The sequence below is a fragment of the Ctenocephalides felis genome, unplaced genomic scaffold (genome assembly GCF_003426905.1).
Source record: "Ctenocephalides felis isolate EL2017-DRISC unplaced genomic scaffold, ASM342690v1 CF-g0.4_SCAFFOLD_00845, whole genome shotgun sequence".
NCBI lineage: Eukaryota > Metazoa > Arthropoda > Insecta > Siphonaptera > Pulicidae > Ctenocephalides > Ctenocephalides felis.
Genome location: NW_020536999.1, coordinates 5,195,428 through 5,222,654, shown reverse-complemented (window position 1 = coordinate 5,222,654; position 27,227 = coordinate 5,195,428). Strand labels below are relative to the sequence as shown.

Sequence of the window (27,227 nt, the reverse complement as noted above, 5' to 3'; positions counted from 1 at the left end):
GTTTAGTTAAAAAATAATAATCTGTCAAATTGAATTTTAATATAGGGTATGTAATATCATTGAACTGACATTTCACTTGTCAGACGCATGTTGACTCTGTTTTATTATATTATTTTAATTTTTGGCACATCTCAGCTGCTTTTCGGCATTATTAATGTAGACATTACATTTTCCTTATTTATAATCATGAATTTATTATATTTTAATATTGCCTTAGCCTATAAGTGAATAGAAATGTTTGGCAAATGACAGTCTTCATTTGTTTTCAATGTCAAACCATGCCTTAAATATTTTCAAGGTCAAACAATGATAAGCGTTTTTTTTTGTAATTCTTTCCATGTATATCTACAATCTAACTATATTTCTATGAATCAAAAAATCCTAGAACATTTCCCGAACAAACTTCAGGTAGATTCATGAAAATCCGAATTATAGTTAGAGAATTAACCATTCATACATAGTTACAGAAGAATTTTATGTATATGATCAGGTAATAGACATCAAGAAAATGGTAATCATTTTTTTTGCAAGTGTTGGTCAATATTTACCGGGTATCCTGAAATGCTCATGGTATGTGCATGATCGGCAGTGACTACTATCAGAGTGTCATCCTCGCTGGTTTTGTTAAGAGCAACTTGCACTGCTTTTGCAAACTCTAAAGTTTCATCCAAGGCTTTGCGTGGTTTTGTATCGTGATGAGCCTGATCTATTCTACCACCTGAAAATAATTATTATAAACTAGTGGTGTATGGCATCGTGCCTTAAGGCAAATTTCTAGAACTTCTCGTACCGTAATAAAATATTCGAGAAATGTTAAACGTTTTCAAATATATTATTACGAATACTGTAACTTTCATTCATATTTTTGCTATCTTGTTTTGTAAATCATAAATCAATTTATTACCTCGTCATTTCATTTCGAATTCAATTTCAAAAAAAAAATAGTTGTCTCATTTACACAAAATTGAAAAAGTGCTCCTGTATAGTCACAGTCTAAACGCACTTGGGTAAATATTTGTACCAGAGTGGCGCTTAGACTGTGCTTAGCCTGGGTAATTTTTTGAATTTTTTTTAATCCAAAATTACAAATAGAACACATTTTTCTAGATAAAGGATTCTACTGACGAGCAAAGTGAAAAAGATGATAATTTCATAGGAAAGGACTCTCCCGACTAGTAAACTAAAAAAGACAGTAAATAGAAAAAGGACTCTACTGACGAACAAAATAAAATTTAGTAAATAGAAAAGGGATTCTACTGACGAGCAAAATAAATACTATTTATTAGAAAAAGGACTCTACTGACGAGCGAACTAAAAAACAATTTATTAGGAAAAGGACTCTACTGACAAGCAATCTATAAAAGACAATAAATAAAAAAGGACTCTACTGACGAGCAAAATAAAAAAGATGACAGTAAATATAAAAGGGACTTATAAAAGGGACGAGCAAACTGAAATAAGACAGTACATAGAAAAGGACTCTACTGACGACCAAACTAAAAAGGAAGACAATTTCATAGAAAAGGACTATACTGACGAGCAAACTGAAAAAAAAGGCCATTTTAATGGAAAAGGACTCTACTGACAAGCAACCTGAAAAGAAGACAATTTTATAGGAAAGGACTCTACTGACGAGCAAACTAAAAAAGACAGTAAATAAGTAAGAAACCCTACCAACGAGCAAACTGAAATTGAAAACATTTTATAGAAAAAGAACTATACTGACAAGCAGGGAATAAAAAGAGACTCTACTGACGAGCAAACTTATCAACTAGTTATATATATAAAAAATTGCAGAAAAAGGAATTCTACTGATGAGCAAATTAAAACGGAATGCAAAACTACTTTAGTGCTATACATACGAGTTATGATAACAAATATAAAACACTTTAGCAATTATTTAATATAATTACTAACGGTAGAATAACATGTGAAAGTATCCAATGGCTTTTGGTCCTTAGGGTGGTCCTTAATATGGATATTTTCGAATTTCCTTAATCCCGGGGCTCAAATGCTTTCAAATTGATAAAAATAAATTCTATTAAAGTTTCATGTGTTAATATTAACTTTAAGATAGTCCGCAATTCAATCAAAGGAAATAACAAACTTTGGTTGGTGTGCGGCATATGTTAGAGTTAAAATTAAGACTTGAAACTTTCAGAGAATTTTCTTTAACTATTTTGGAAGCGTTCTCAACCCTGGGAGCAAAGAAATTCGATAACATCCATATTAAGGACCACCGTAATACACGCATACGTACTTGGTCTCGATGCAAAAAGTTACCTTCAACGAATAAAAAGAATCCTTTCTCCTCCTTGCCCAAAATATCAATAGCCTTTGCAACCATTTCTGCTAAACTTGGCTCTTTGCTCTCCAAATTACCATCGACCACATCCAAATGGTACTTGCAGTGATTATTCTCGAACAACCCGAGTAAAAAATCAGTCTTGTCAGCATCCACAGCATCCAGTTGCTTTTTGTTCCATACATATTCACTTTTGCCCTTTTTACCCATCTCGGTTTTCCATTCCTCGATCAAATTTCTACCATCGCTCCTTTGACCAGGTTCTTGTTCCTCGTCTTTGATATCTTTGGGTAAGAATTTTTGGCGTCCTCCGCCCAGGATGACTTTGAAGTTTTTACCAGGTTCCTGGTGAATGAGCTGGTGGGCTATGTCTCTGCATTTTAAGGGATCGGCTTTGCCCTTTTTAATGACGTCTGTATCTGATTCCCAATCTCGATCTGCAGTTCGGGCATAGGTACCGGCTGGTGAGGCGTGGGTCACTCTGGTAGTGGTAACAATACCTGGAGAAAAGGGCAATATTTTTTCAACAAAATAATTGCTTTTGGAAAAAAAATTTTTTTCAAAAAATATTTTTGTAATTTTGGACCAAAAATCCAAAAAATCATCCAGGCTAAGCACAGTCTAAGCGCCACCCTGGTACAAATGTTTACCCAAGTGCGTTCAGACTGTTTATATGCTGGAGCACTTTTTCAATTTTGTCAAAAACTATTGAAAAATGTGAAAATGCCCCCGAGATAAGCACGGTATTAGTGAAAATGTCGCACAGAATTATTTGCAAATGCGTTAAGACTGTGACAAAACGGGAGCACTTTTTCAATTTCAAAAATGTTCATTTCACTTTGCTCGTCAGTAGAGTCCTTTCCTATGAAATTGTCTTTTTTATTTTGCTCGTCAGTAGAGTCCTTTTTTACTCAATAGTGTTTCTGATCTTAAAGAGCATACTAAAATATTGTAGGGCTATGGAATACTAATGGTTTTTTTATAAAAATAATTTCAAATTAAAAAATACACCGTCAATTATTTTTTTATTTACTGCTTTCGGTTTTAGTTTGCTCGTTAGTAGAATCATTTATTTAAAAAAATGAGTTCTATTCGAGTACATTTTCTATTACATATTACATTTTCCAAAAAAGTTTATATGAGTTTGCTCGTCAGTAGAGTCCCTTTTCTATTTACTGTCTTTTTCAGTTTGTTCGTCAGTAGAGTTCTTTTCTATGAAATTGTCTTCTTTTTTAGTTTGCTCGTTAGTAGAGTCCTTTTTTATAAAAATTGTCCTCTTTTCAGTTTGCTCGTCAGTAGAGTCCTTTTTCTAATAAATTGTTTTTTATTTTGCACGTCAGTAGAGTTCTTTTCTATGAAATTGTCTTCTTTTTTAGTTTGCTCGTCAGTAGAGTCTCTTTTCTACTCTATTAGAGAAAACTTTCTATTACATTTACATTTTCTAAAAAAGTTTTTTATTTTAGTTTGCTCGTCAGTAGAGTCAGTCCCCTTTCAAGTTTTCATTTTGTATTTTGCTCGTCAGTAGAGTCCTTTTTATAAAATTGACTATTTTTTCTTGTATATTATATTATAGTATGTTAAAAACATATATATATATATATATATATATATATATATGTTATATATATGTATATATTATATTATATTATATTGACAAAACAATTGCTTTTGAGGAATAAAAATTATTTTGTAATTTTGGATTAAATTCAAAAAATTACCCAGGCTAAGCACAGTCTAAGAGCCACTCTGGTACAAACGTTTACCCGAGTGTGTTTAGACTGTTTTCTATACTGGAGCACTTGTCCAATTTTGTGAAAAAAACTATTGAAAAATGTGAAAATGCCGCCAAGCTAAGCACAGTATAAGTGACTATGTCGTACAGAATTATTAGGCAAATTAGGCAACTATTTTTTTTTTGAAATTGAATTCGAAATGAAATGACGATGGGAGATAAATTGATTTATGATTTACATTTGATTTGCTCAGATATAACAAACAAGATAGCAAAAATAATGAAAGTCAAACAGTATTTGTAATGATATATTTAAAAACGTTTGAAATTTCTCGAACATTTCATTACGGTACGGGAAGTTCCAGCAATTTGCCTTAAGGCACGGTGCCATACACCACTAGTTTTTTGTTTACCTGTAGCTTTTCCTTCATCCTGTGCCCATTTGGCAATGGATGTAACATGGTTGCCTTTATTAGCCATGTGTTCACAATTATCACGAGTAACATTGGCGGTGACACCAATAGTCCCATCGTTGGTTTTGACTCCACACAAATAGGCAGTAGCACTGCAAGCACTGTCAGCAGTTTGGGCATCTACACAATAAGTCTAGAATAAAAATAAATCAATTGAACAAGGTTGTTTAAAGTTTTGAAGTAAAACTTCTTTAGGCGCGACACGGGTGTAAATCCGTACAAATGCAACGAAAACGCCAACATGAAGTTGAAGACTACGACGCTAGTAAGCGCAGCTATCGCAATTATTTGATCTATTCTGCGAGCAAAACAAAAAATACATCAAATGTCAATTTATATGTCGAAAACAAACAAAAAATGTTTCGACTTTCACTTGAGTTGTGTATTTAGCTCGTAGTCTCTAAACATTTTTTGACGTAAAACTTCTTTAGGCGCGACATGGGTTAGCAGTATAATTCGTGAGTTAATAAAAGTGTCAGGATCGGAAGAATATTTTATCCCGTCCCCCATAAATAATTGTAGTGCAAATGATCGCAAATAAATAATGAAACTAAGGAAAAATCTGCGCTGCGTAAGAAATGATAGCTTTGGCTATGTATGTTTTGTGTGTGATCGAATTTGGCTTCAAAGTGACTTAGAAATATCAAATGATGCTCAAAAACATATTCTTAATCATGTTTTATGAATATTGATTCAAATAATCAGGTTGGATGTCAAACTTGTCGAAAGATATTAAATTCGGGTAAAATTCCCACTTTGTGTACATTTAACGGGTTTGTATTTCCACCTATACCAAATTATCTACCTAAACTAGATAAGAAAGGTTAATTTCACATAGGTTGTGTTTCATGCAAATTAGACAATTGCGACATGCAAATGGACAATTTGGAATGTTTGGCCAAATTATAAATGTGCTTGTTGGCATTAATAATATGGTTAATTTATTACCTCGTAATATTGATGATGATCATTGCATTAACGTTCACATAAAAAAGCAAATGATTCATAGATCAAGCTATGTGCAGGGCTTGATAATTAAAACAAATATAAAAGTATGGCTTCAATTTGTTAGGCAAGACGCATATTACAGCTGTTTATATCGTCAGCGAAAAAGTAAAAAAATACAAACAGTAAATGAATGTATGTTAATTTTAATTACATGATGTTCTTCAAACACAATTGTTACAGGATGAGTTAGTTTGCAAAAACAATATTTGTTTAGGCGTTGTTTAACATAATCCACTGTGCGAATGAATATTATAGAATTTATTAATCAGAAATTACTTTAAAACGATCATGTCATATTTCAAGTACGACTTTGATTACATTATTGTTTGTAAATATTATACATATTTTTAATGCAATCATAAATATATAATTTATAATTTATCATTCTATAAATGTGTATAATGATTGACGAGACTAATAAACGCGTGCATCACGAGTGTTACCTACCATATTACTAATAAACATTATTCAAAATTTTTATATGATGTATTTATTTTTACTCAACTTAAATTTGCTACTTTATACAGTAGCAAATAAGTTTTACTTCAATCGCGTGTGATCCTTACGCGCACTCTTTTTTTTAATAGTCAATTTCTAGTTACCTTCGATAATCCGGTGTAAGGAAACTTCTCAAAAGACAACTGTTTATTTTCATCCCCTAAAAGAACTCTGGCGGCAGTCAAAGTCGGTATTGACATTCCGTCTCCAATGAAAATGATGATGTTTTTGGCATCGTTAGTGTTCTCTTTGCGTTCTAGGCGTTTGGTCAATTTTTCTTTGGCCTGTTTTGTCCAAAATTCGGCGCTTTTTTCGTCGTCCTTGACTGTTGCACGGGTGTGTAGCACTTTTGGATGATCTAAGACCAAAATTATACTTGAACATAAGTAGAAGCCATAGCAAAGCGTGGCCGGGTATGCTAGTATATATATATATATATATATATATATATATATATGACGACATTGCCATTTTCTTTATCTTTTTCAAATGTCGATTACTAAGCAATAAAACAATTAAACTAAATGAATTTTTTATTATTAAGTGTAATCGGTCAACTTTGAGGTCGATTTCTATAATTGTTGCAATAAAAATATGATTGACTAATAAAATTTCAATATTCATTTTTGGAGGCCCAATATTAATTTCTGGAGGATCAATATGCATTTTTGGAGGCTTAATATGAATATTAGAGGTTCTAATATAAATGTATGGAGGCCTAATAATGATTTCTTGAAGCTTAATTTGATTTTTTTGAGGTTTAATAAAAACTTTTTTCGAAGCTTAATATAATTTTCTGGAGGCTCAGTATAAATATGTGGAAGCTCAATATGAATTTTTGGGGGCTTAATAGGAATTTATAAAGACTTAATAGGATTTTTGCATAAATACGAATTTATGGAGGCTTAATACATGTTTATGGAGGCTTATTACGCATTCATGGAGTACGAATTTATGGATCTTTAATGCAAATTTATGGATGCTTAATGCAAATTTATGAATGTTTATTATAAATTTATGGATGTTTATTACAAATTTATGGATGTTTATTACAAATTTATCAAGGCTTAGTGCAAATTAATTTGGGCTTAGTGCAAATTCATGGATGCTTAATATAAATTTATGGAGGCTTAATATAAATTTATGGAGGCTTAGTACGATTTTATGGAGGCTTAGTACGATTTTATGGAGGCTTAGTACGATTTTATGAAGGCTCTGTATGATTTTTTTGGGCTTTTTACAAATGTTGGAGTTTTGATTCGAATTTGTAGAAGTATAATATGAATTTCTAGAGGCCTATTATAAATTTCTGTTTTTTTTGGGAAACTTATTAAAATATTTTAGGTCTAATATAATATTACATACTTAATGAAAAAAATCAGACTTTATACAATTTTTTCAGACTTGATTGTAATTTTTCGGACTGAATGAGATATTTTTCAGACTTCATAAAAACCCTTCAGGCTTAATAAAAACTTTTCAGACTTCATAAAAACCCTTTAGACTTCATAAAAACCCTTTAGACTTCATAAAAACCCTTCAGACTTCATAAAAACCCTTCAGACTTCATAAAAACCCTTCAGACTTCATAAAAACTTCCCAGACTTCCTAAAAAAAAAATTCAGACTTTATAGGAAATTTTATTTATTTAATAGCATTTTATATTTATTCAATAACAAATTTGTATTAAGCCTCCAAAATCTCTATTGAGCCTCCAATTGAGGAATTTTATTTTATTCAATATCATTTGTATTAAGCCTCCAAAATCTCTATTGAGCCTCCAATTGAGGAATTTTATTTATTTAATAGCAATTTTCATTTATTTAATAATAAATTTATATTCAGCCTCCAAAATCTCTATTGAGCCTTCAAAATTTCCAATTGAGTTTGAAAATCCTATTAGATTAGATTAGATAAATTCAATCAGGTTTTTTTTGGTATTTTATTTATTTAATAGCAATTTTTATTTATTAAATAACAAGTTTTTATCGAGCTTCCAAAATTTCCATTTGTGTCTGCAAAGTTTTAAGTAAGCCTGAAAATCCTATTTAGACGCACATCAATTCATATCAGGCCTCCATAATATCATAATAGGCCTCCAAAAATTTCACCAGAAATTTTCTGAAGCATAAAAAAAATCTTACCAGCTTGAAAAAAATTATATCAAGTCTGGAAAAAAATCTTACAAAGTCTAAAGAAAGTTTTTAAACCTTAAAAAATTAATACTTAATGACAAACATTTTCTACAAAGTTTTAAAGATTTTTGTAAAGCTCCAAAATGTTACTAATTTCTGTAAAGCTCCTACCAATTTTATTAATAGCAGGTTAACTAGAAATTTTTATTTTATATTAAAAAAAATATTTTATATAAAAATTTGCATTTCCATTAAAACTTTTGACTTTTTTAGAAATTATGAAGTGAATACAAATTTTAGCCAGAACGTCCTACAGATTTAGAATCCTAGACTTACAAATCCAACATATGTCTTTACTACTTAAGTTATTTTTAACTGTTCCGATTTTAAATATCCGAAACATTCCGACTTCAATATATTAAAAAATTATTATTTAAACTAAATTTCTTATATAAACTAATTATTCAATTTTGGAGACTTAGTCGCACAATCACAGAGACATACTTAAGACAATTTTATTTACAATTTTAAAAGACTAAACTATAGGGTCCGCCGAATAACTTTATTTTAAAAAAAACTACTGAATATTTCCTTCAGTTTCTTTTTTATTTGAAAGTACAATCCTTTCAGTTAATAACGAAATTAATTCAGTTAATAATGATTATAATAATTTCATTCAAAAATGAAAAAAAAGCATCGGTTGACCGTTGAAAAAATAATGAAAATGAAAATGAAAAATGTTAAATGGCATACCCTATATTATTATATACTAACCTCTGTACAATTCCATACATTCGCACAATCCAAGTGCAAAAAGAACCAAAAATCCTATTTTAATATCCATTTTTTTTGGTGTCACTAATTTTTTTATCACTGAGGTGAGTTTTGGATTCGGCGCCTCCAAAACGCAAACTGATCGGAAAATTATCGGACGTGGTGTGATATATAGATTTTAAAAGTAAGATTATTGTTTGTTAATTAATTTATTTTTTTATCTTTTGATAAAGAAAAATAGGGCACGTGTTTTGGAACTAATCGTACGATTTTTTAAAAATAATTGGAAGCTGAAATATTTATTTGGTAATGATATTTTGGTTAAAAATTATAAACTGTACATATTTGTATAGTAAATTAAAAGTATAGACATTTTTAATGCAAAATGTCTATATAATAAAATATTTTTTTAAAAAAATATATATTAAAGGGGCAATTCTGCCTCATAAAATAGCACTATCTTATTCTTATTTTTTGTTAGTGAAACTGTAAAAATGTCTATTTGCCGTGCAATCAGGCGTATTTTACATATAAACAAGCAAGGAAGAATGTAATGATAACAGAATTCTTATTTATATGTAAAATACGCCTCATCGCACGGCAAATACTTTTCACAGTAATTTATTATATACATCCTTTTTTTAATTTGTCTATGACAGATATATTCGCACTTATCTAGGTTTGTATTAACGATGACGTACATATTCGCCATCATCTTGTTTATAACATCAACAAATTTAGCCTTAAAATTCTTGACAAATAAAAATGATAGATTGACAAATTAATCGATGTTTTTATGGATGAAGGATATATTTGGCACTATATTCTTTTTAAGCCTCCAAAAATTGTAAAATATCTCCAAAAATTGTTAATGCCTCCTAAAAATTGTCAAAAACCTTCAAACATTATCAAACGCCTCCAAACATTGTAAAAAGTCTTCAAACTTGTTTTTATGATGGATATCTCTATCATTGATATCATAACTAACTTTAGCATTGACACTATTACCTGTTTGAAGAATTTAATAAATTAAAAAAAAATGCGGAATACATTTTTTTTATAAAGTTTCCATTTAAATATATTAAAACCTTAGATCATATTTTTTCTTTACTTACCTTACTTTCAATATATGTATATAGTTTATAAGATATTTCGATTCTGTGTCTTTCAAATGTTTTTTTGAATCATCCAAATCGGATGCTCAGTTCTCTCAAAAACTGAATTACCATTTTCAACACTCTCTGCTCCGTATCTCCGAACATACTAGACCTACCTTTTACTAAACCTTACCAGCACATATCCCGATAAATACAAATCGAATGTTTTTTAAATCATTCAAATCGGTTAATCCGTTCTCTCGGAATCGTCTATGAAAGATTGTATCCGCACATACATACAACAAGTATAAGCTCACATGCAAAATTAAAAATATTAAAAAAAATGAAACAACAATTTAATATAAAATAATTGTTTTTATTTAATATAAATATAATTCTGGTGTACAAATTAATAAATTAATTGGACATTGACTAGTTTTTACACAATTAGTTGCTGAAATCAGCAGAAATTTATGAAAAATAGACGGATATATCCGTCATAAAGGTATAGACAAATACCATTCGATAACATATCGATAAAAAATGTTACTTCTACATAAATAATATAAGTATTTTATATTATTACAAATTGCATTATATACCTATGATCAATATATTTGTCATTTATAAATGTATATATTTATGCCGGATATATCCGTCATATGATTTTATAACTACAGATATTCTCAACACTATGTTATGTTTGTGAAGTTAAAAACATAAGTGGAAGACGACGTTTTGTTTAATATTCATTTTATTTACTTGCCGGATATATCCGCCGTCGATCGGAAATTCAAATAAAATAACCGGATTTAACTGACATGGATCTAAAATCTGAATTATATCCGTTAAATTTTTGATATTAGAGTGATGCCAGAATTATCCGTCATCAATCTAAAGACTAAATCCATCATCAACATTCTGTCATGTTTGAAAAATTTACAAAAAATGTTTGAAATATATGATGCCGAATATATTCGTCATTCATAATTATCTTTATATTTATGAATTTGTGCCGGATATACTAGTCAAAAGTATATACATAAATTTGACATGCTTATTATTTATAGAAGTTTAAATTTGTAAGATACTAAGTTGATGACGAATATATCCGTCATGCACCAAATTTCTTTAAATTTCGAACAAATATTTTATTTTGTAAAATTTTTTGGAGGCTTTTAAAAATGGTTTGGAAGCTTTTAAATATTTTTGGAGGCTTTTGACAATTTTCTGGAGGCTTTTGACAATTTTCTGGAGGCCTTTGACAATTTTTGGAGTCGTTTGACATCTTTTGGAGGCGTTTGACAATTTATTGGAGGCCTGTGACAATTTATTGGTAGCTTGTTACAATATTTGGAGGCTTTGACCATTTTTTTTGAAAGTTTTTGACAATTTTTGTATAGGTTTTTGATATTTTTTTGGAGGTTTGTGGCAATTTTTTGGAGGCTCGTGGCAATTTTTTAGAGGATTTTGAATATTTTTGGTGGCTTTCAAAATTTTTAGGAAACTTTTGGCAAATTTTTACAAATTTTTAACAATTTTTGGGGTATGAAAACTTTTAGTACAAAATATAAACTGTTATGTATAAAAAATTTAAAATCAGATTGAAAGACGTCATGACGGATATACACGTCATTACGGATATACACGTCATGACGGACATACACGTCATGACGGACATACACGTCATCCATATAAATAAATGCCAGATTTGTTAGCCAATGATATAAAAGCTATTAGTACAAAAACTACGACATATTCGAGAAATTTCAAGTTTATGTAAAAAAAGACAAAACATATATAAATTTGTGACGGATATTTTTGTCATATATAAAGCAATGCTGGATACGTAATAACAAGTATAAACACCTGTAAATTTAAGACTAGACACCAACATTCTGATTTATGTAAAAAATATATCCTTTATATCCGTCATCCTCAATAAGGCTGTATCTTCCCACTATACACACCTTAGCATTTTGAAGACGTCATGACGGATATACACGTGATTTATATAAACAAGTGCCGGATATACTTGTGAATGATATAAAAACTATTTGTACAAAAAATAGGACATTCGAGAAATTTCATTTTGTGTATTTGTGTAAGTATGAGTTTGTGACGTATATATTAGTCATAAGAGGAAGTATAAATTAATACCCCGATAATACTTTACTCATAAAAATAATGTTTTTAAACGCATATAAATATAAAGACATTCCGATTTGTGTAAAAAAAATTATGTCGAATATATCCTCCTCCTCAATAAGGCTGTACCTTCCCACTATCGCACATCTTAGCCCCTTCTCCAACACAAGCAGCATAGGCCATCAAATGCGGTATCACATTCTGTTCATAATTCCCTGTAAACAGATGGGCCCAAGGGCCAACTGCGAAAACGGCCACATCATCGGCACCATGGGTCTCCTTCGACAAAGGTGCAACACTGGGAGACTTGAAATCGCGATCGTTTATATCGACGGCCTCTAAATAGTTTTTGCGTCCTCCGGACTTGTGAACGTGTTTCTTGTAACCCGGACCATTGGCGTAGGTCAGGGTTGCCATTGGGAGGTCGTCTTCGGCCTTGTCTAGGGAAACGCCGAATATGTCGTTACCACGATCCTGGTAAAGGATAGATAAGATAATATTAAGTTGATCTTTGTCAAATTTTTTGTCAAATTTTTTGTCAAATTCATAGTTTTTCAAAAATCTATTTTTTTCAAAGTAAATTTTTTCAAAAATGTTAATCGTTTTTAAAAGAATAGTAATATTTGGTACGGGAAGTTACAGCAATTTGCTTTAAGACTAGATGCCATGCGCCCCACTAATTAATTTTTAATTGGAATGAAAAACGGGACAAAAAGTATCACATATGTTTCTCCTGGCTCTAAACTACCTCTCTGCCAATTTTCATCTAAATCGGTTCAGCCGTTCGTGAGTTATAAGTGTTCTAACTTAAACGATCCTCTTTTATATATATATATATATATATATATATATATATATATATATATATCTTATATATAAAAATGGAGCTCTCTTTCAAATGTCCGAATAAAACTTGAAAACGGCTGAATCGATTTAGCCAGTCTTAGTCTTGAAAAATTCGTGCCAATCCAGAGAAAGTCCAAAAGGTGAGAAATTATTTCAAATCCGCGAAGAAAATTTACATTTATAATTTGAACATTTTTGTAGAAGCGTAATTTAAATAAAACAATGGACGGTGGCTAATACGTCAAATGTCAAATGTTTTCGACAGATGATGTTCAATTACGTTTAATAGGATGTTTTACGTGAATATTATTTAATTATGATAAATTTGTAGTAAGTAGTTTTGTTTGTAGTTTTATTTATATACAAAAATGTTAGTAAACGGGCCGCAAGTGTTAACATTTTTATTATTAATTAGCTGACCCGGCAAACGTTGTTTTGCTAAGTAAGGTGTATTTGAAACAATTTCTAGAGAATCAAAACTAATTAATACTTTAAGTGCATAAGAATTAGGTGTTGTTTCAATGATATATACAATGATGTATTATAAAAACAATAAACCCTATTAGTTTGTCGATATTTTGTCTGGAAGTTTTATACACAGTTTTATACACAGTTTCAAATTCCTGCGAGGAAAGATAGAAAATGAATTAAGTATTTTTTATTTTACCTGCTTTCAAGTAACATTCGATGAATTAAAGTAATTTTAATAAAAAGTTAATATGTAGAGCAGGGCGAGGCACAAAGGTCGAATTTGACTTTGGGCAAATATAAACTATATTGTGAAAACCATAACAATTATATCAAAACAAAAAACACATTTCAAACGAGGAATTATCTGACTACGTTCAGTAAAACTGCCAGATACTTCATCATTGTAGAAATGTGCTTTTTTTTGCTGTCTTTCAAAAATTTGTTATGCCAAGTGGCAAACAGGTTTAATGTCTTATTTTAATTTTAAGGGTATTTTACAAAATAATAACATTTTTAACTAATGCTAATAAACTACTAACGGAAAAAATACTTTTATTATGGATTTTTAAAGATTACAGTTTTCAAATCAAGGTTATAGCTGGTTATTAGGGTTTGTCGGTTTTCAAAAACCGTTTTTTTGGCGAAAATTATGGAATTCGAAAACCGGTTTTTAGTGAAAAAAGTCGGTTTTCACTGTATAAATGGAAAATGACAAATATAGCCAAATATAAAAGATAGATGAAAGCGTTTTGATTTTTGAAATCATATAGGTTCAATAGCATTTGATATCTTATAAGTCTGCAATGGTTTCCAGAAATGTTTTGTATATATTAATTTAGATTTTTATACCAGTGTATATATACTTAAAAAGAGTTTTAAACCCTAAAAGCCAGAAATAAAAGAACAAAAAACTTAGAATTATTATATGAGGCTTTAAAAACAACTAGCAATAAGCATAATTTGGTCGCAAGTATGAAAGTATTTTCTATTTCAGAAAATTTTGTGAGTGAACAAAGAATATGTCTAAGTAGCAATTTGATAGAAGTTTTCAGTTTTTTTGAATTATATTTTATTAAACAAAAAAACACTTAGAATGTTTAAAATTAATTAATTAAAATTGCTCGGAACAGACAATACCCGAGTTTAGCTTAATTGTTTTTAAAACTAAAATTGATATTAACAAGTATGTATCAACATGTACCTAATATTTTTTTTAATTATTTTTATTCGAAAACTTTTCTTTCACCATCATAACAATATTTTCATTCTCATATGTGAAAATGATGCGTGAATAACGAATAATTATTTTCAAAGTTATTTAATCAAGATAAACTATTATTTTTAGTCAGACCAATTAAAATTAAAATAATTTTGTTTACTATCTATAAAATTAAACAATAAATAAATTCAGTCAAATACTGCTCGAAATTACACTAAATTTGCGGAGAAATTACAGTTTAGCATAAATTTATTTTCTATATAAAATTCGAAAATCGGTTAAAACCGGTTTTTTAGTAAAATTAAAATTTGAAAACGGGTTTTCTGAAATGTCGGTTTTTGTATAAACCCTACTGGTCATACATCTTTTTCCCTCTACTTTCAAATATTGTTGTTAAACAATGCTTAACTATACTGGTTTTTGAAACATCGGTGGTGGACTTTTTTAACCCCGGACTTTTATATATTACTATCTATTCTTGTGGATCTATTCTTCGATAAATTCTGGGAAATTATAACTGGAAAAATGTTATTCGACAAAATGTCTATTTGATCGATACCAAATTTAGGTTCTGAATTTAAAAAACATAAATAAAAAATAATATAACCTAGAAAATGTTTTATAAATATCAATGAGTATATAATTATACAAATTAGATCTTTCAGAGCACCGTGGTTGAGAAAAATATGCTAAAAAGTGCATTTTCATATTAACATTTCAAAAGAGTTGATATTTTGAGGCTCTAGTAAAACTTGCAGCCCGTTTAATAAAGTTCTTGTGTATAAATATAACTACAAACAAAACTACTTACTACAATTTAATTATAATTAAATAATATTCACGTAAAACATCCTATTAGACGCAATTAAACATCATCTGTGGAAAACATTTGACATTTGACGTATTAGCCACCGTCCATTGTTTTATTCAAATTACGCTTCTACAAAAATGTTCAAATTAAAAATGTAAAGTTTGTACGCGATTTTGTAATAATATCTCACCTTTCCGACAACCTACTGATTGGCACTAACTATTCAAGACTGCAACTGGCCAAATCGGTTTAGCCGTTTTCAAGTTTTACTAAGACATTTGATCGAGAGCTCCATTTTTATATATAAGATTATTACTCTCTAGTTTTTTATTATTATATGTCTTTTTCTACTTACAGGGTACCCTGCCATAGACATGGTGTGTGCATGGTCGGCAGTGACTACTATCAGAGTGTCTTCGGTGCTGGTTTTGGAGAGGGCTGTTAGTACGGCTTTGGAGAATTCAACGGTTTCGTCTAACGCTTTTCTTGGTTCGGTTTTGTGGTGAGCTTTGTCAATTTTGCCGCCTGCGGATTAAAGGTAGGATTAGGTTAATAGTTAGATATAAGTTTGTATGAGGTAGGCGTAAAATTGATATAGGTGATTTTTAGGTGATTCTGGTAAATGCTAGATTTATTTTGGAAAATTGTGGGGGTTTTTAGTGATTTCCAGGAATTTTCTGGTTATCTCCACGAAGTTTCCAGGGATTTTTAGAGATTTTCAGGGATTTCTCGATATTATTGGAGAATTTTAAAAATTTCCTGACATTTCTAGAGATTTCTGATGATTTTTTAGATTTCTAGAGATTTTTAGAGGTTTCTGAAGATTTGCAGGAATTTTTTGGTTATCTCCACGAATTTTCTAAGGATTTCTAGAGATTTCCTAGTATTTCTAGTAGATTTTTAGGGATTTGTAGACGTTTCTAGGAATTTGAGTATTTTCAAGGTTTACTGGACATTTTTAGGGTTTACTGCACATTTTTAGAGATTTTTAGTCATTTTAGGAATTTCTGGATATTTTTAAAGATTTCTGGACATTTATAAATATTTTTAGAGGTTTCTGGAGATTTTTAGAGGTTTCTGGAATTTTTCAGGGATTTCTGAAGATTTTCAGGAATTTCTCGAAATTATTAGTGATTTTTAAAGATTTCTTGACATTTCTAGAGGTTTTTGGAGATTTTTGGATATTTCTGGAGATTTGTTAGAGGTTTTTGGAGATATTTTAGAGGTTTCTGGAGATTTTTTAGAGGTTTCTAAAGATCTCCAGGGTTTTTCAGACATTTCCAAGTTTTTTTGGTAAATTTTAGGCATTTCTGATGATTTTTAGGAATTACTAATGATTTTTAGGAATTTCTGATGAATTTTAAAAATCTCTTGTAAGTTTTGAGGGATTTCTGGTGATTTTCAGAAATTTCTCAAGACTCTCAGGAACTTTCTGGTTTTTTAGGATTTTTCATTATATTCCATAAAATAACGATCTGGTTTCTGGATTTTTTCAGGAATTTTTGGACATTTCGAAGAATCTCTGATTTCTGATGATTTTTTAGATTTTTGAAGATTTTTAGAAGTGGCTGGAGATTTCTAGAGATTTTTGAAGATTTTCAGAAGTGTTTGGAGATTTCTGAAGATTTTTTAAAGGTTTCTCAAAATTTTTAGAGATTTTTAGAGATTTCTGGACATTTTTAGAGGTTTCTGGAGATTTTTAGAGATTTCTGAAGATTTCCAGAGAGTACTGAAGATTTTCAAGAATGCCTGGTGGTTTTTAGGAATCATGGATAATTTTTAAGAATTTCGGATAATTTTCTCAGGAATCTCAGAAATTTCTGGTAATCTACTGGAATTTCTGGTGAACTTCAGAAATTTTCTGATAATCTTTAGGAATTTTTTGGTAATCTCCTGAAACTTCTGATCATTACCAAAAAATTCTAATGTTCCTTAAAAAAATCTGATGATCTACATAAATTTTTGACAATATCCAAGTAATCTCTAGAAGTTTAAGAAGATTTATAAGTGTTTAAGAAGATCAATAGGAGTTTAAAAGGATCTATAAGAGTTTAAAAAAATCTATAAAAGTTTAGGAAGATCTATAAGAGTTTAAACAGATCTTAGGAGTTTGAAAAGATCTATAAGAGTTTAAAAAGGTCCATAAAAGTTTAAAAAGATCTATAGGAGTTTCTGGTTATATTCAGGAATTTTTTTTAATTTGTTTTTTTTTAATTTGTTAATCTTTGGTTAACACCAGGAATCTCTGGAGATCTCCAAAAAAAATTCTTGAGATTTTCAAGAAATTCTAATTGATTTTTGAAAACTTAAAAAATTATTTGGAGATTTTCAGGAAATACTGATTGATTTTTGAAAACTTAAAAAATTATCTGGAGATTTTCAGGAAATACTGAACTTAAAAAATTCGTTGGTGAACCCTGAAATTTTTTTGGTAAATTCCCATAAGTTTTTGGTAAACTTTTGGATCTTATTATCAACCAAACCACAAGCTACATATCATCCAAACACATTCCATAACCACATCAGTATCTACCATCCCTTACCTTCAACAAACAAGAAAAATCCATTCTCATCTCTCCCAAGAACATCAATAGCCTTATCAACCATATCAGACAAACTAGGCTCCATATCTTCTTCGTCGTCGTGAACAATATCCAAATGATACTTGCAATGATCAGGTTCGAACAAACCGAGTAAATAATCCGTGTTATGGCCATCGACTTCATCAAGTTGCTTTTTGTTCCAGACATAAGAAAAGTTACCCAAAGTCCATTTATCTAATTTCCATTGTTCGATCAAATCGCGTCCATCTAGGCGGAAATTCTCGCCATCTTCTTCGTCAGAGGCGTCTTTGGGGCGGAAATAGGAACGACCACCGCCCATAATAACCTGGGTAATAAATTTATATGACTGTTATTGTTAAAATACTTAATAATTAATTAATTAAAAACTTATAATTTAAAAAACACTAAAAAAAGTTGAGAAACAAAATATTGATTTTTTTTTAATTATTATTTTCATTGTTAAAATATTTAATAATTAGTTAACTAAACTAGTTGGTATTGGTATTTTGCCCTGAGGCAAGTTACATGAACTTCCCGATGTGTGTAAATAATCGACTTAATCAATAATAAACAAATTAGTTTATGAGTGTATAGAAGTATTCCGAGAGGATTCATTACACATGAACTCGTTAACTCGGAATATTTTCTAAGAGCAAATTTTCAAAAATCAACAATTTTTATAATTGAACCGGTTTTTGTAGGACTTTAATGGTTAAGTTTATGTTCATTAAGACCAAGTACTCTATCGATAAACAAAGTGAATCGTCTGATTTTAATTTTAACAAACGTCAAAAAAACTACTCATTTTCTCAAACTTTGATGAATTTTTAAAATAAAACTACTTGTCGTAAGGCCGTAATATTTCAGTAAGTTTATAAGACCATGATATACATCGCCAAAAAAAGTTCCATATAAATCGGCTTAATTTTTTTTTTCAACAGTTAATTACAAGAAAACGGCTCGGTAGATTTTCACCTAAATCTGATCAGTATCATTCCCAACTAATATCTTTCGAACAGTTTTTGATTTTTTAAAATCGATTCGGTAGGATGAGCTTAAATGTGGACGAAAAGTTTAACACCTTTTTCCAATTTACAAAGAAACGGCCCAGCCGATCGCCGCACAAAACTGACAAATGATAGTCCTCATCGAGATACATCGAGTGGCTTTTAAATTTTTGAAATCGGTTCAGGCGTTTTTGAGTAAACGCCGATCAAAGGTCTAATTTTGACAAATGCCAAAGAAATGATAATAATTTTTGCAAACTTTGACGAATTTTTAAAGCTAAACAAGTTGTCGTAGGACGGTAATATTGTAGTACTCTGGTACTATGGTACCATGGTATCTATAAGGCAAAAAATGTGTTCACGCACACACACACACACACACACATACTTTTTCCAAATTTGGTCTCATTCGATTCAGAATGGCTTGAAACGTCGAGAAAACATAAAATTAGCGAATCGGATATTTTGATGAAAACATAAACTTCTCCTTCGGGAAGTTAATAAATTGTTTTTCAGTTTGCTCGTCAGTAGAGTTCTTTCTTATAAAATTGTCTTCTTTTTCAATTTGCTCGTCAGTAGAGTCCTTTTTATAAAATTGTCTATTTTTTGTTTGCTAGTATATATATATATATATATATATATATACTAGCAAACCCGACGAACTCCGTTTCGCCACCAGATGGTTTTGTGAGAAAGATGAAGGAATTTTTTGTTTGTTTTATATTTGAAAAGGAAAAATTTGATTTTATTGCACAACATTAATGAATTTATTTCGATTACAAAAATGGAGTGTTTTTTAGTTGAACTTCTCTAAGTAAATGAAAGTGAATCCGCAAATTATCCGATTCATTGAAGTGCTCTTTGGTAAACCACATTTTTTGTTTTTTGGTCTGACGTTAACACAAACAAAGCGGATGGTTTTCCAACTCGTGAGCAGGCAACGTATAACAGCCCATTTGAAAAACAATGATTTTCTAAATAATCTATTTGATATTTATCCCGCAAACACTAAGCTATTGGCCTTGCGACTTGTTATTGCGAACGCAAGGCGAACTGGAAATTGCAATCGTTTGAAGTCAAACGGAAGACCAGTCGGAATCATTGGTATGTCACCAAATCGCCAGCAATTTTTGATTGAATGGTGAAATTCAGTGCGTGAACATCATTATTCTTTGCGGCAAGAATTGCTCGTTGACTTAACCAAGCATAATTATGATAATTCTCACTAATGTCATCACTCGAATTTTTAATTACTGTGCGGCAGTTTCAGCAATTTGCCTTAAGGCACGATGCCATACACCACTAGTTTTAGTTCTGGTGTGATGTTTATTACCTTAAAGTGTTTTCCCGGTTCGTGGTTGATGAGTTGTTCGGCAATGTCTGGGCAAATTTTAGGGTCTTCCCCGTCTTTGACGATGTCTGCATCGCATTCCCAGTCGCGATCGGCGGTGTTGGCGTAAGTTCCAGCAGGTGAGGCGTGGGTGACCCGAGTTGTGGTTACGAAACCTGGTTAAAGACAAAATTTGTTGTAAGAAAAATTTTGATAAAATAGTATTTTTATCTTTCTTGAATTTTTGGGGATTGACTGGAATATCTGATGATTGTTTGTTAATTTTGATGATTGACAGGAATTTCTGATGATTGGCAAGAAGTTTTTATAATTTATAAGAAATTTTATTAATAGGCAGGACTTTCTGGTGTTTTCCAAGAATTCCTAGTGTTTTTGTAGGAATTTCTGGTATTTTCCAGAAATTTCTAACGTTTTATAGAATTATCTGGTGTTTTCTAGGAGTTTCTAGTGATTGCAAGGAGTTTCTAGTGATTGCAAGGAGTTTCTAGTGACTTCAAGGAGTTTTTAGTGTTGCAAGGATTTTCTGATAATTGATAAAAGTTTCTGGTGTTATCAAGGATGTTCTGGTAGGAATGTCACGATGTTTGTGTGATTATAAGAAATTTCTGGTGACTGCCTAAAGTTTCTGGTATTTTTCAGAAATTTGTGGTGTTTTTTTATAAATTTTTGGTGATTGCTAGGGCTTTCTGGCGTTTTCCAGGAATTTCTGGCGTTTCTGGTAATTTTAAGCAGTTTCTTACGCTTTTAATGAGTTTTCTTGCGGTTTTAATGAGTTCCTGGTGATGAAGGAGTTTTTGATGATTGACAGGATATTTCAGTGCTTGTCTGGATATTTTGGTGATTTTAAGGAGTTTTTGGAGATTTTAAAGAGTTTTTAAAGATTTTAAAGAGTTTCTGGCGATTTCAAGGAGTTTCTGACGATTTCAAAGAGTTTCTGACGATTTCAAGGAGTTTCTGGCGAATTCAAAGACTTTCTGGCGAATTCAAAGACTTTCTGGCGATTTCAAGGAGTTTCTGGCAATTTCAAGGAGTTTCTGGCGATTTTAATGAGTTTATAGTTATTATAAGGAGTTTCTGGTGATTGAATTGACGTTTGTCAGAAAATTTCTGGTGACTGTCAGGAATTTTTTGTGTCTGTTTGGAGTTTTTGATGTTTGTGTGGAGTTTTTGGTGACTTTAAAGAGTTTCTGGTTATTATAAGGAGTTTCCGGTGATACTAAGAAGTTTCTGGTGATTTTAATAAGTTTCTGATGATGCTAAGAAGTTTCTGGTAATTTCAAGGAGTTTTTGGTAATTTGAAGGAGTTTCTGGTGATTGCCAGGATATTTCTGGTGTTTATCACGGACTTTTACTGTTTGCCAGGATGTTTCTGGTGATTGCAAGGTGTTTCTGGCGAATGAAAGGAGTTTCTGGCGAATAAAAAGTATATCTGGTAACCGTCAGGCGTTTCTGATGATCGTCACAGTATTATCTGGTTTTTGCTAGGATGTTATACAGTGATTGCTAAAAATTTTCTGGTGTTACCCAGTAAATTTCTCGTGTTCGCCAAAATTGAAAGAAAGTTTTGAGAATTAAAAAAAAGTTTTGATGACTGGAAGAAAGTTTTGATGGTTGTAAGAATTTTCGGTGTCTGTTTGGAGTTTTTAATTGTAAGTATGTTCTGGAGACTGTTATAATGCTTGTCAGAAACCTCTGGTGTTTGCCAAGAAATTTCTGGTGTTCGCCAAAAAATTTCTGGTGTTCGCCAGGAAATATCTGGTGTTCGCCAGGAACTTGTGGTATTTGCCAGAAATTTCTGGTATTCGCCAAGAAACTTTTGGCGTTCACCACAAACTTCTAGTTTTTGCCAGGAAATTCCTTGTTATCCATTAACTCACCTGCTGCTTTTCCAGCCTTCTGTGCCCAATGTGCAATAGATTTCACATGATTTTTCTCATCAGCCATGGCTTCACAATCATCACGTTTCACATTGGCAGTAACACCAATAGTCCCATCATTAGTCTTGACACCACACAAATAGGCAGTAGCACTACAGGCACTATCAGCAGTTTGGGCATCTACACAATAAGTCTGAAAAATGAAAAATAAAACTAGTGATGTATGGCATCGTGCCTTAAGGCAAATTGCTGGAACTTTCCGTACCGTAAAGAAATATTCGAGAAATTCTAAACGTTTTCAAATATATTATTACAAATACTCTGTAACTTTCATTATTTTTGCTATCTTTTAAGCAAACTATAATAATAAATATAAAAAGGGACTCTACTGACCAGCAAATTAATAATAAATATAAATAGAGACTCTACTGACCAGCAAATTAATAATAAATATAAGAAAGGGACTCTACTGACGAGCAAATTAATAATAAAAATAAGAAAGGGACTCTACTGACGAGCAAATTGAAATAAAAAACATTTTTTAGAAAAAGAACACTACTGACAAGCAGTCAATAAAAACGCATTTGCAAATAATTCTGTGCGACATTTTCACTTACACTGTGCTTAGCATGGCAGCATTTTCACATTTTTTAATAGTTTTTTGAAATTTATAGTATTTTGTTAACGTAAAGTAAAATTCTAAAATTGTTGTGTGTTAGTAGAGTCCCTTTTCTCCAATTGTTCGTCAGTAGAGTTGCTCTAACTTGATCGTCAATAAAGTCCCGTTTTACAGGACAATTCATGTTAGTGAAATTTTTTTTTTAGCATTGCTCGTCAGTAGAGTCCCTTTACTCGAGGTTTCTTGTTAGTAGGATATTTTTACAAGCGTACTTGCTTGTTAATACAGTCCCTTCTGTTCAAATTCAAAATTTACATTATACCGCCAGTAGAATCCTAATTTTTTTAGTTCCTTGTCAGTAAAGTTCTAAATTTATTCTTGGTCGTCAGTAGAGTTCTTAATTTTGCACTTCCTAGTCGGTAAAGTTATAGAAAAAATTTCACTTAATTGTCAGTATAGTTGTAAATATTATACTTAGACAGTACTTAACATTATGTTTTGTTAATATTTTATTTGCTCGTCTCTGTATCTGAGATTACCCTCTGTTAGAGTCCCTTTTTCTGATATTGCTTGTCAGTAGAGTACCTTTTCTTCATACTTGTTTATCAGAAGAATTAGATATTTTTGTGAATTTACTTATAGATTAGAGTAGAGTTCTTTTTATTTACTTACCGGTAGAGTTCTTTGTATTTATTTGCCAAGTAAGTCCTAACCTTATACTATGTTTGTAAGAATATTTCTAGCTATTGTTGTAACTAATACAAAAATGCATTGCTCATATAAAAAATTTACTATTGGTGTATGGCATCGTGCCTTAAGGCAAATTGCTGGAACTTCCTGTATCGTAATGAAATATTCTAGAAATTTTAAATGTTTTCAAATATATTATTACAAATACTGTGTAACTTTCATTATTTTTGCTATCTTGTTATATCTGAGAAAATCAAATGTAAATCATAAATAAATCAATTTATCTCCAGAACATTAACAGTCGTCATTTCATTTCGAATTCAATTTAAAAAAAATAGTTGCCTCAACATTTACACAAAATTGAAAAAGTGCTCTAGTATAGTCACAGTCTAAACGCATTTGCAAATAATTCTGTGCGACCATTTCACTTATACTGTGCCTAGCTTGGCGGCATTTTCACATTTTTCAATAGTTTTCACAAAATTAGAAAATCGCTCCAGTACAGAAATAATCTAAACGCACTCAGGTAAACATTTGTACCAGAGTGGCGCTTAGACTGTGCTTAGCCTGGCTAATTTTTTGAATTCTTAATCCAAAATTACTAAAATATTTTATGGAAAATAAAAAAAGATGTAATAATTTTATCATCAAAAGCAATTGCTTTGTCAATACAAGCAGAAAGTTTTTTTTATTAAAAAGGGACTCTACTGACGAGCAAACTAAAAAATCATTTATTAGAAAAAGGACTCTACTGACAAGCAAACTGAAAAAAAGGACAATTTTATAGAAAAAAGACTTTACTGACGAGCAAACTGAAAAAACAATTTATTAGAAAAAGAACTCTACTGACAAGCAAACTAAAAAAACAATTTATTAGAAAAAAGACTCTACTGACGAGCAAACTAAAAAAAAGAAAATTTCATAGAAAAGGACTCTACTGACGAACAAACTTTAATAATAAATATAAAAAGAGACTCTATTGACGAGCAAATTAATGATAAATATAAAAAGAGACTCTACTGACGAGCAAAATAAAATTAAAAACCCTTTTTTGGAAAGGGACTCTACTGACGAGCAAATTGAAATAAACATTTTTTAGAAAAAGAACACTACTGACAAGCAGTAAATAAAAACGCATTTGCAATTAATTCTGTGCTTAGCTTGACGGCATTTACACATTTTTCACAAAATTGAAAAAGTGCTACTGTACCAAAACAGTCTAAACGCACATGGGTAAACATTTGTACCGGAGCGGCGCTTAGACTGTGCTTAGCCTGGGTAATTTTTTGAATTTTTTGAATTTTTTATCAAAAATTACAAAGATGTTTTATGGAAAATAAAAAAAAATGTAATAATTTTCTTCAGTTAATTTCTGGGTTTCTTTGTCCTCTTACCTTCGATAATCCGGTGTAAGGAAACGTCTCAAAGCTCAGCTTTTCTTTTTCGCCTCCAAGGACCATTCTGGTGGCTGTCAATGTGGGTATGGACATACCGTCTCCCAAGAACATGATTACATTTTTGGCCCTGTTGGTGTTGTGTTTGACGCCCAATCTGGCCTTTAGGGTTTCCTGGGCTTGAGAGTTCCAATAATCGGCTGTCAGTTCTTCCGGGGCCACATTGGCGCCGGAATAGATGCGTTTTTCGTGGGTGTGGAACTTCTCTTCGAGAAGAACTGAAAAAAAAAATAATTTTATTATTATCAATATTAGGGACAATCAATAAAGGAACTCTACTGACGAGCAAGATAATGTCTCAAAGCGTTTAATTAATTTTTTTGGTTGTAAGATTTTTTTTTGAATGTTTATTATGATCCAAATGTTCATGAAAATTTGTAGATTTAATGTGAATATTTTGTAGATTTATTTTACTTTCTTAGACAGTTTTTTGTTAGCCCGTCAGTAGAGTCCTTTCTTAAAATTAATGCGTCAGTAGAGTCCCTTTTCTTTTCCTGAGCACTTTTTAACTTTCCGTAGGGTAAAACATAGTAATGGGCCGAAAATCGAAAATGGAAATTTTTGCATTTCTCGACGTTTTGAAGGTCTCTGAACATTTTGGCATACCTCAGAAAGAATGGATGTATGTGTGTGTGTGTGTGTATTTTGTATGTCCGCGTTTTTTCGTCCACGTTTTCGGGCGCTCGGATCAGCCGATTTGAATGGTTTAAAAAACATTCGATCCTTATTGATAGGGAGATGCGCTGATTAGTTTTTGCAAAAGGCAGGTCCAGCCGTTACGGAGATACGGAGCAAAGAGCGCAGAAAATACAAATCGAATATTTGAGAGAATGGAGTATCGGATTTGACTGATCTAAAAACATTCAATTCGTAATGATTGGTAGAAGAGGTGATTAGTTTTTGGCAAAGTCAGGTCCCGCCATTTCGAAGATACGGAGCTAAATGTGCAAAAAATTGCGGTTTTTTAATGAACTAAGCGTCCAATTTGAATAATTCAAAAAACTTTCTGCTTGTATTGACAAAACAATTGCTTTTGAGGATAAAAAATTATTACCTACATATTTTTTTATTTTTCATAAAATATTTTTGTAATTTTGGTTTAAAAATTAAAAAAAATACCCAGGCTAAGCACAGTCTGAGTGCCACTCTGGTACAAATGTTTAACCAGGTGCGTTTAGACTATTTATGTATCGGAGCACTTTTCTAATTTTGTGAAAACTATTATAAAATGTGAAAATGCCGCCGAGCTAAGCACAGTATAAGTGAAAATGTCGCACAAAATTATTTGCAAGCGCGTTTAGACTGTGACTATGCGGGAACACTTTTTCAAATCTCAGAAAAGGGGACTCTACTGACGAACAATCTTAGAAAAAGGGACTATACTGACGAGCAATCTCAAAAAAAGGGACTCTACTGACGAGCAATCTTAGAAAAAGGGACTCTACTGACGAGCAATCTTGAAAAAGGGACTTTACTGACAAGCAATTTTAGAAAAGGGGACTCTGCCGACGAAAAACGACTATAATGACGAGCTAGTCAAGACAAAAAGACTCTACTGAAAAGCAAGGATTTATTCTGATGTACAATATAATATAAGTAGTGACTCTACAGACGCACAAATTTTAGGAAAGGACTCTACTGATGAGCAAACAAAATGAACAGTACTATCACACAAGTTTCGTGAAGAAACTAACACAACATTTTTGAGAAGGGACTCTACTGACGAGCAAACAAATAATTGACTAAGGAATTACATATGAATCTCCAAAATGTTAAAAAAAAATATATAACAAAATAACTCAGTAAATTAACTGTTTGTTCTATAACAGTAGGAACAAAGTTAAATAAAGTCAACAATACTTATATAACTTAAAACACATTCAGGAAACTTTATTATATTCTTAAGAAAATAAGACAAAGCCATAAGATACTTTTACACTAAACCAAGTAAATCTTATATCAACGTTCAACCATACTCTTATACCTAGTAACTAAAGCCATCTATCCCTTACCATTATCATCCCCGCATCCAAGACTCGCACCACCGAACAAAACCAGGGCAAGACCAACCACCAGATGAGTAGCACCACCGGCAGATGTCCTCATTTTTCCTTCCTGATCTTTGTCTTTTTTTTGGAACACACGAGC

General features: G+C 31.1%; 3 protein-coding genes across 3 annotated transcripts in view; all 3 read right to left on the bottom strand.

Moving 5' to 3' along the window:
- LOC113370715 (membrane-bound alkaline phosphatase-like) overlaps nt 1-89 on the bottom strand; it is a 6,379-nt gene extending 6,290 nt beyond the window's left edge. Inside the window, exon 1 of the mRNA XM_026611413.1 lies at nt 77-89. Within this exon, the coding sequence (XP_026467198.1) occupies nt 77-89 (13 nt within the window). The remainder of the gene's footprint in view (nt 1-76) is intronic.
- A 426-nt stretch (nt 90-515) lies between these two features.
- LOC113370705 (membrane-bound alkaline phosphatase-like) lies at nt 516-11,694 on the bottom strand. The gene is made up of 5 exons (XM_026611402.1): nt 11,688-11,694; nt 6,121-6,374; nt 4,451-4,643; nt 2,284-2,805; nt 516-718 (listed from the first exon to the last, which is right to left on the bottom strand). Exons 1-5 carry the CDS (start codon nt 11,692-11,694, stop codon nt 516-518), a joined length of 1,179 nt encoding a protein of 392 aa, XP_026467187.1.
- A 530-nt stretch (nt 11,695-12,224) lies between these two features.
- On the bottom strand, nt 12,225-27,227 carry LOC113363730 (alkaline phosphatase-like). Its single transcript, XM_026606215.1, has 7 exons — nt 27,092-27,227; nt 25,020-25,297; nt 22,317-22,509; nt 20,422-20,594; nt 18,061-18,406; nt 15,873-16,042; nt 12,225-12,644 (listed from the first exon to the last, which is right to left on the bottom strand). Exons 1-7 carry the CDS (start codon nt 27,183-27,185, stop codon nt 12,285-12,287), a joined length of 1,614 nt encoding a protein of 537 aa, XP_026462000.1. The 5' UTR covers nt 27,186-27,227; the 3' UTR covers nt 12,225-12,284.

Bases quoted from the DNA above. Each gene is read 5' to 3' on its own strand.
- LOC113363730 (XM_026606215.1), bottom strand. From the start codon at position 27,185: ATGAGGACATCTGCCGGTGGTGCTACTCATCTGGTGGTTGGTCTTGCC. The intron at 25,298-27,091 runs GTAAGGGATAGA...TTTTTTTTTCAG, and splicing joins TGGATGCGGGGATGATAATG to TTCTTCTCGAAGAGAAGTTC. The intron at 16,043-18,060 runs GTAAGGGATGGT...TTTAATCCGCAG, and splicing joins ATTTTTCTTGTTTGTTGAAG to GCGGCAAAATTGACAAAGCT.
- LOC113370705 (XM_026611402.1), bottom strand. The intron at 2,806-4,450 runs GTAAACAAAAAA...CCTTTTCTCCAG, and splicing joins GGATGAAGGAAAAGCTACAG to GTATTGTTACCACTACCAGA. The intron at 719-2,283 runs GTAACTTTTTGC...AATTATTTTCAG, and splicing joins ATTCTTTTTATTCGTTGAAG to GTGGTAGAATAGATCAGGCT.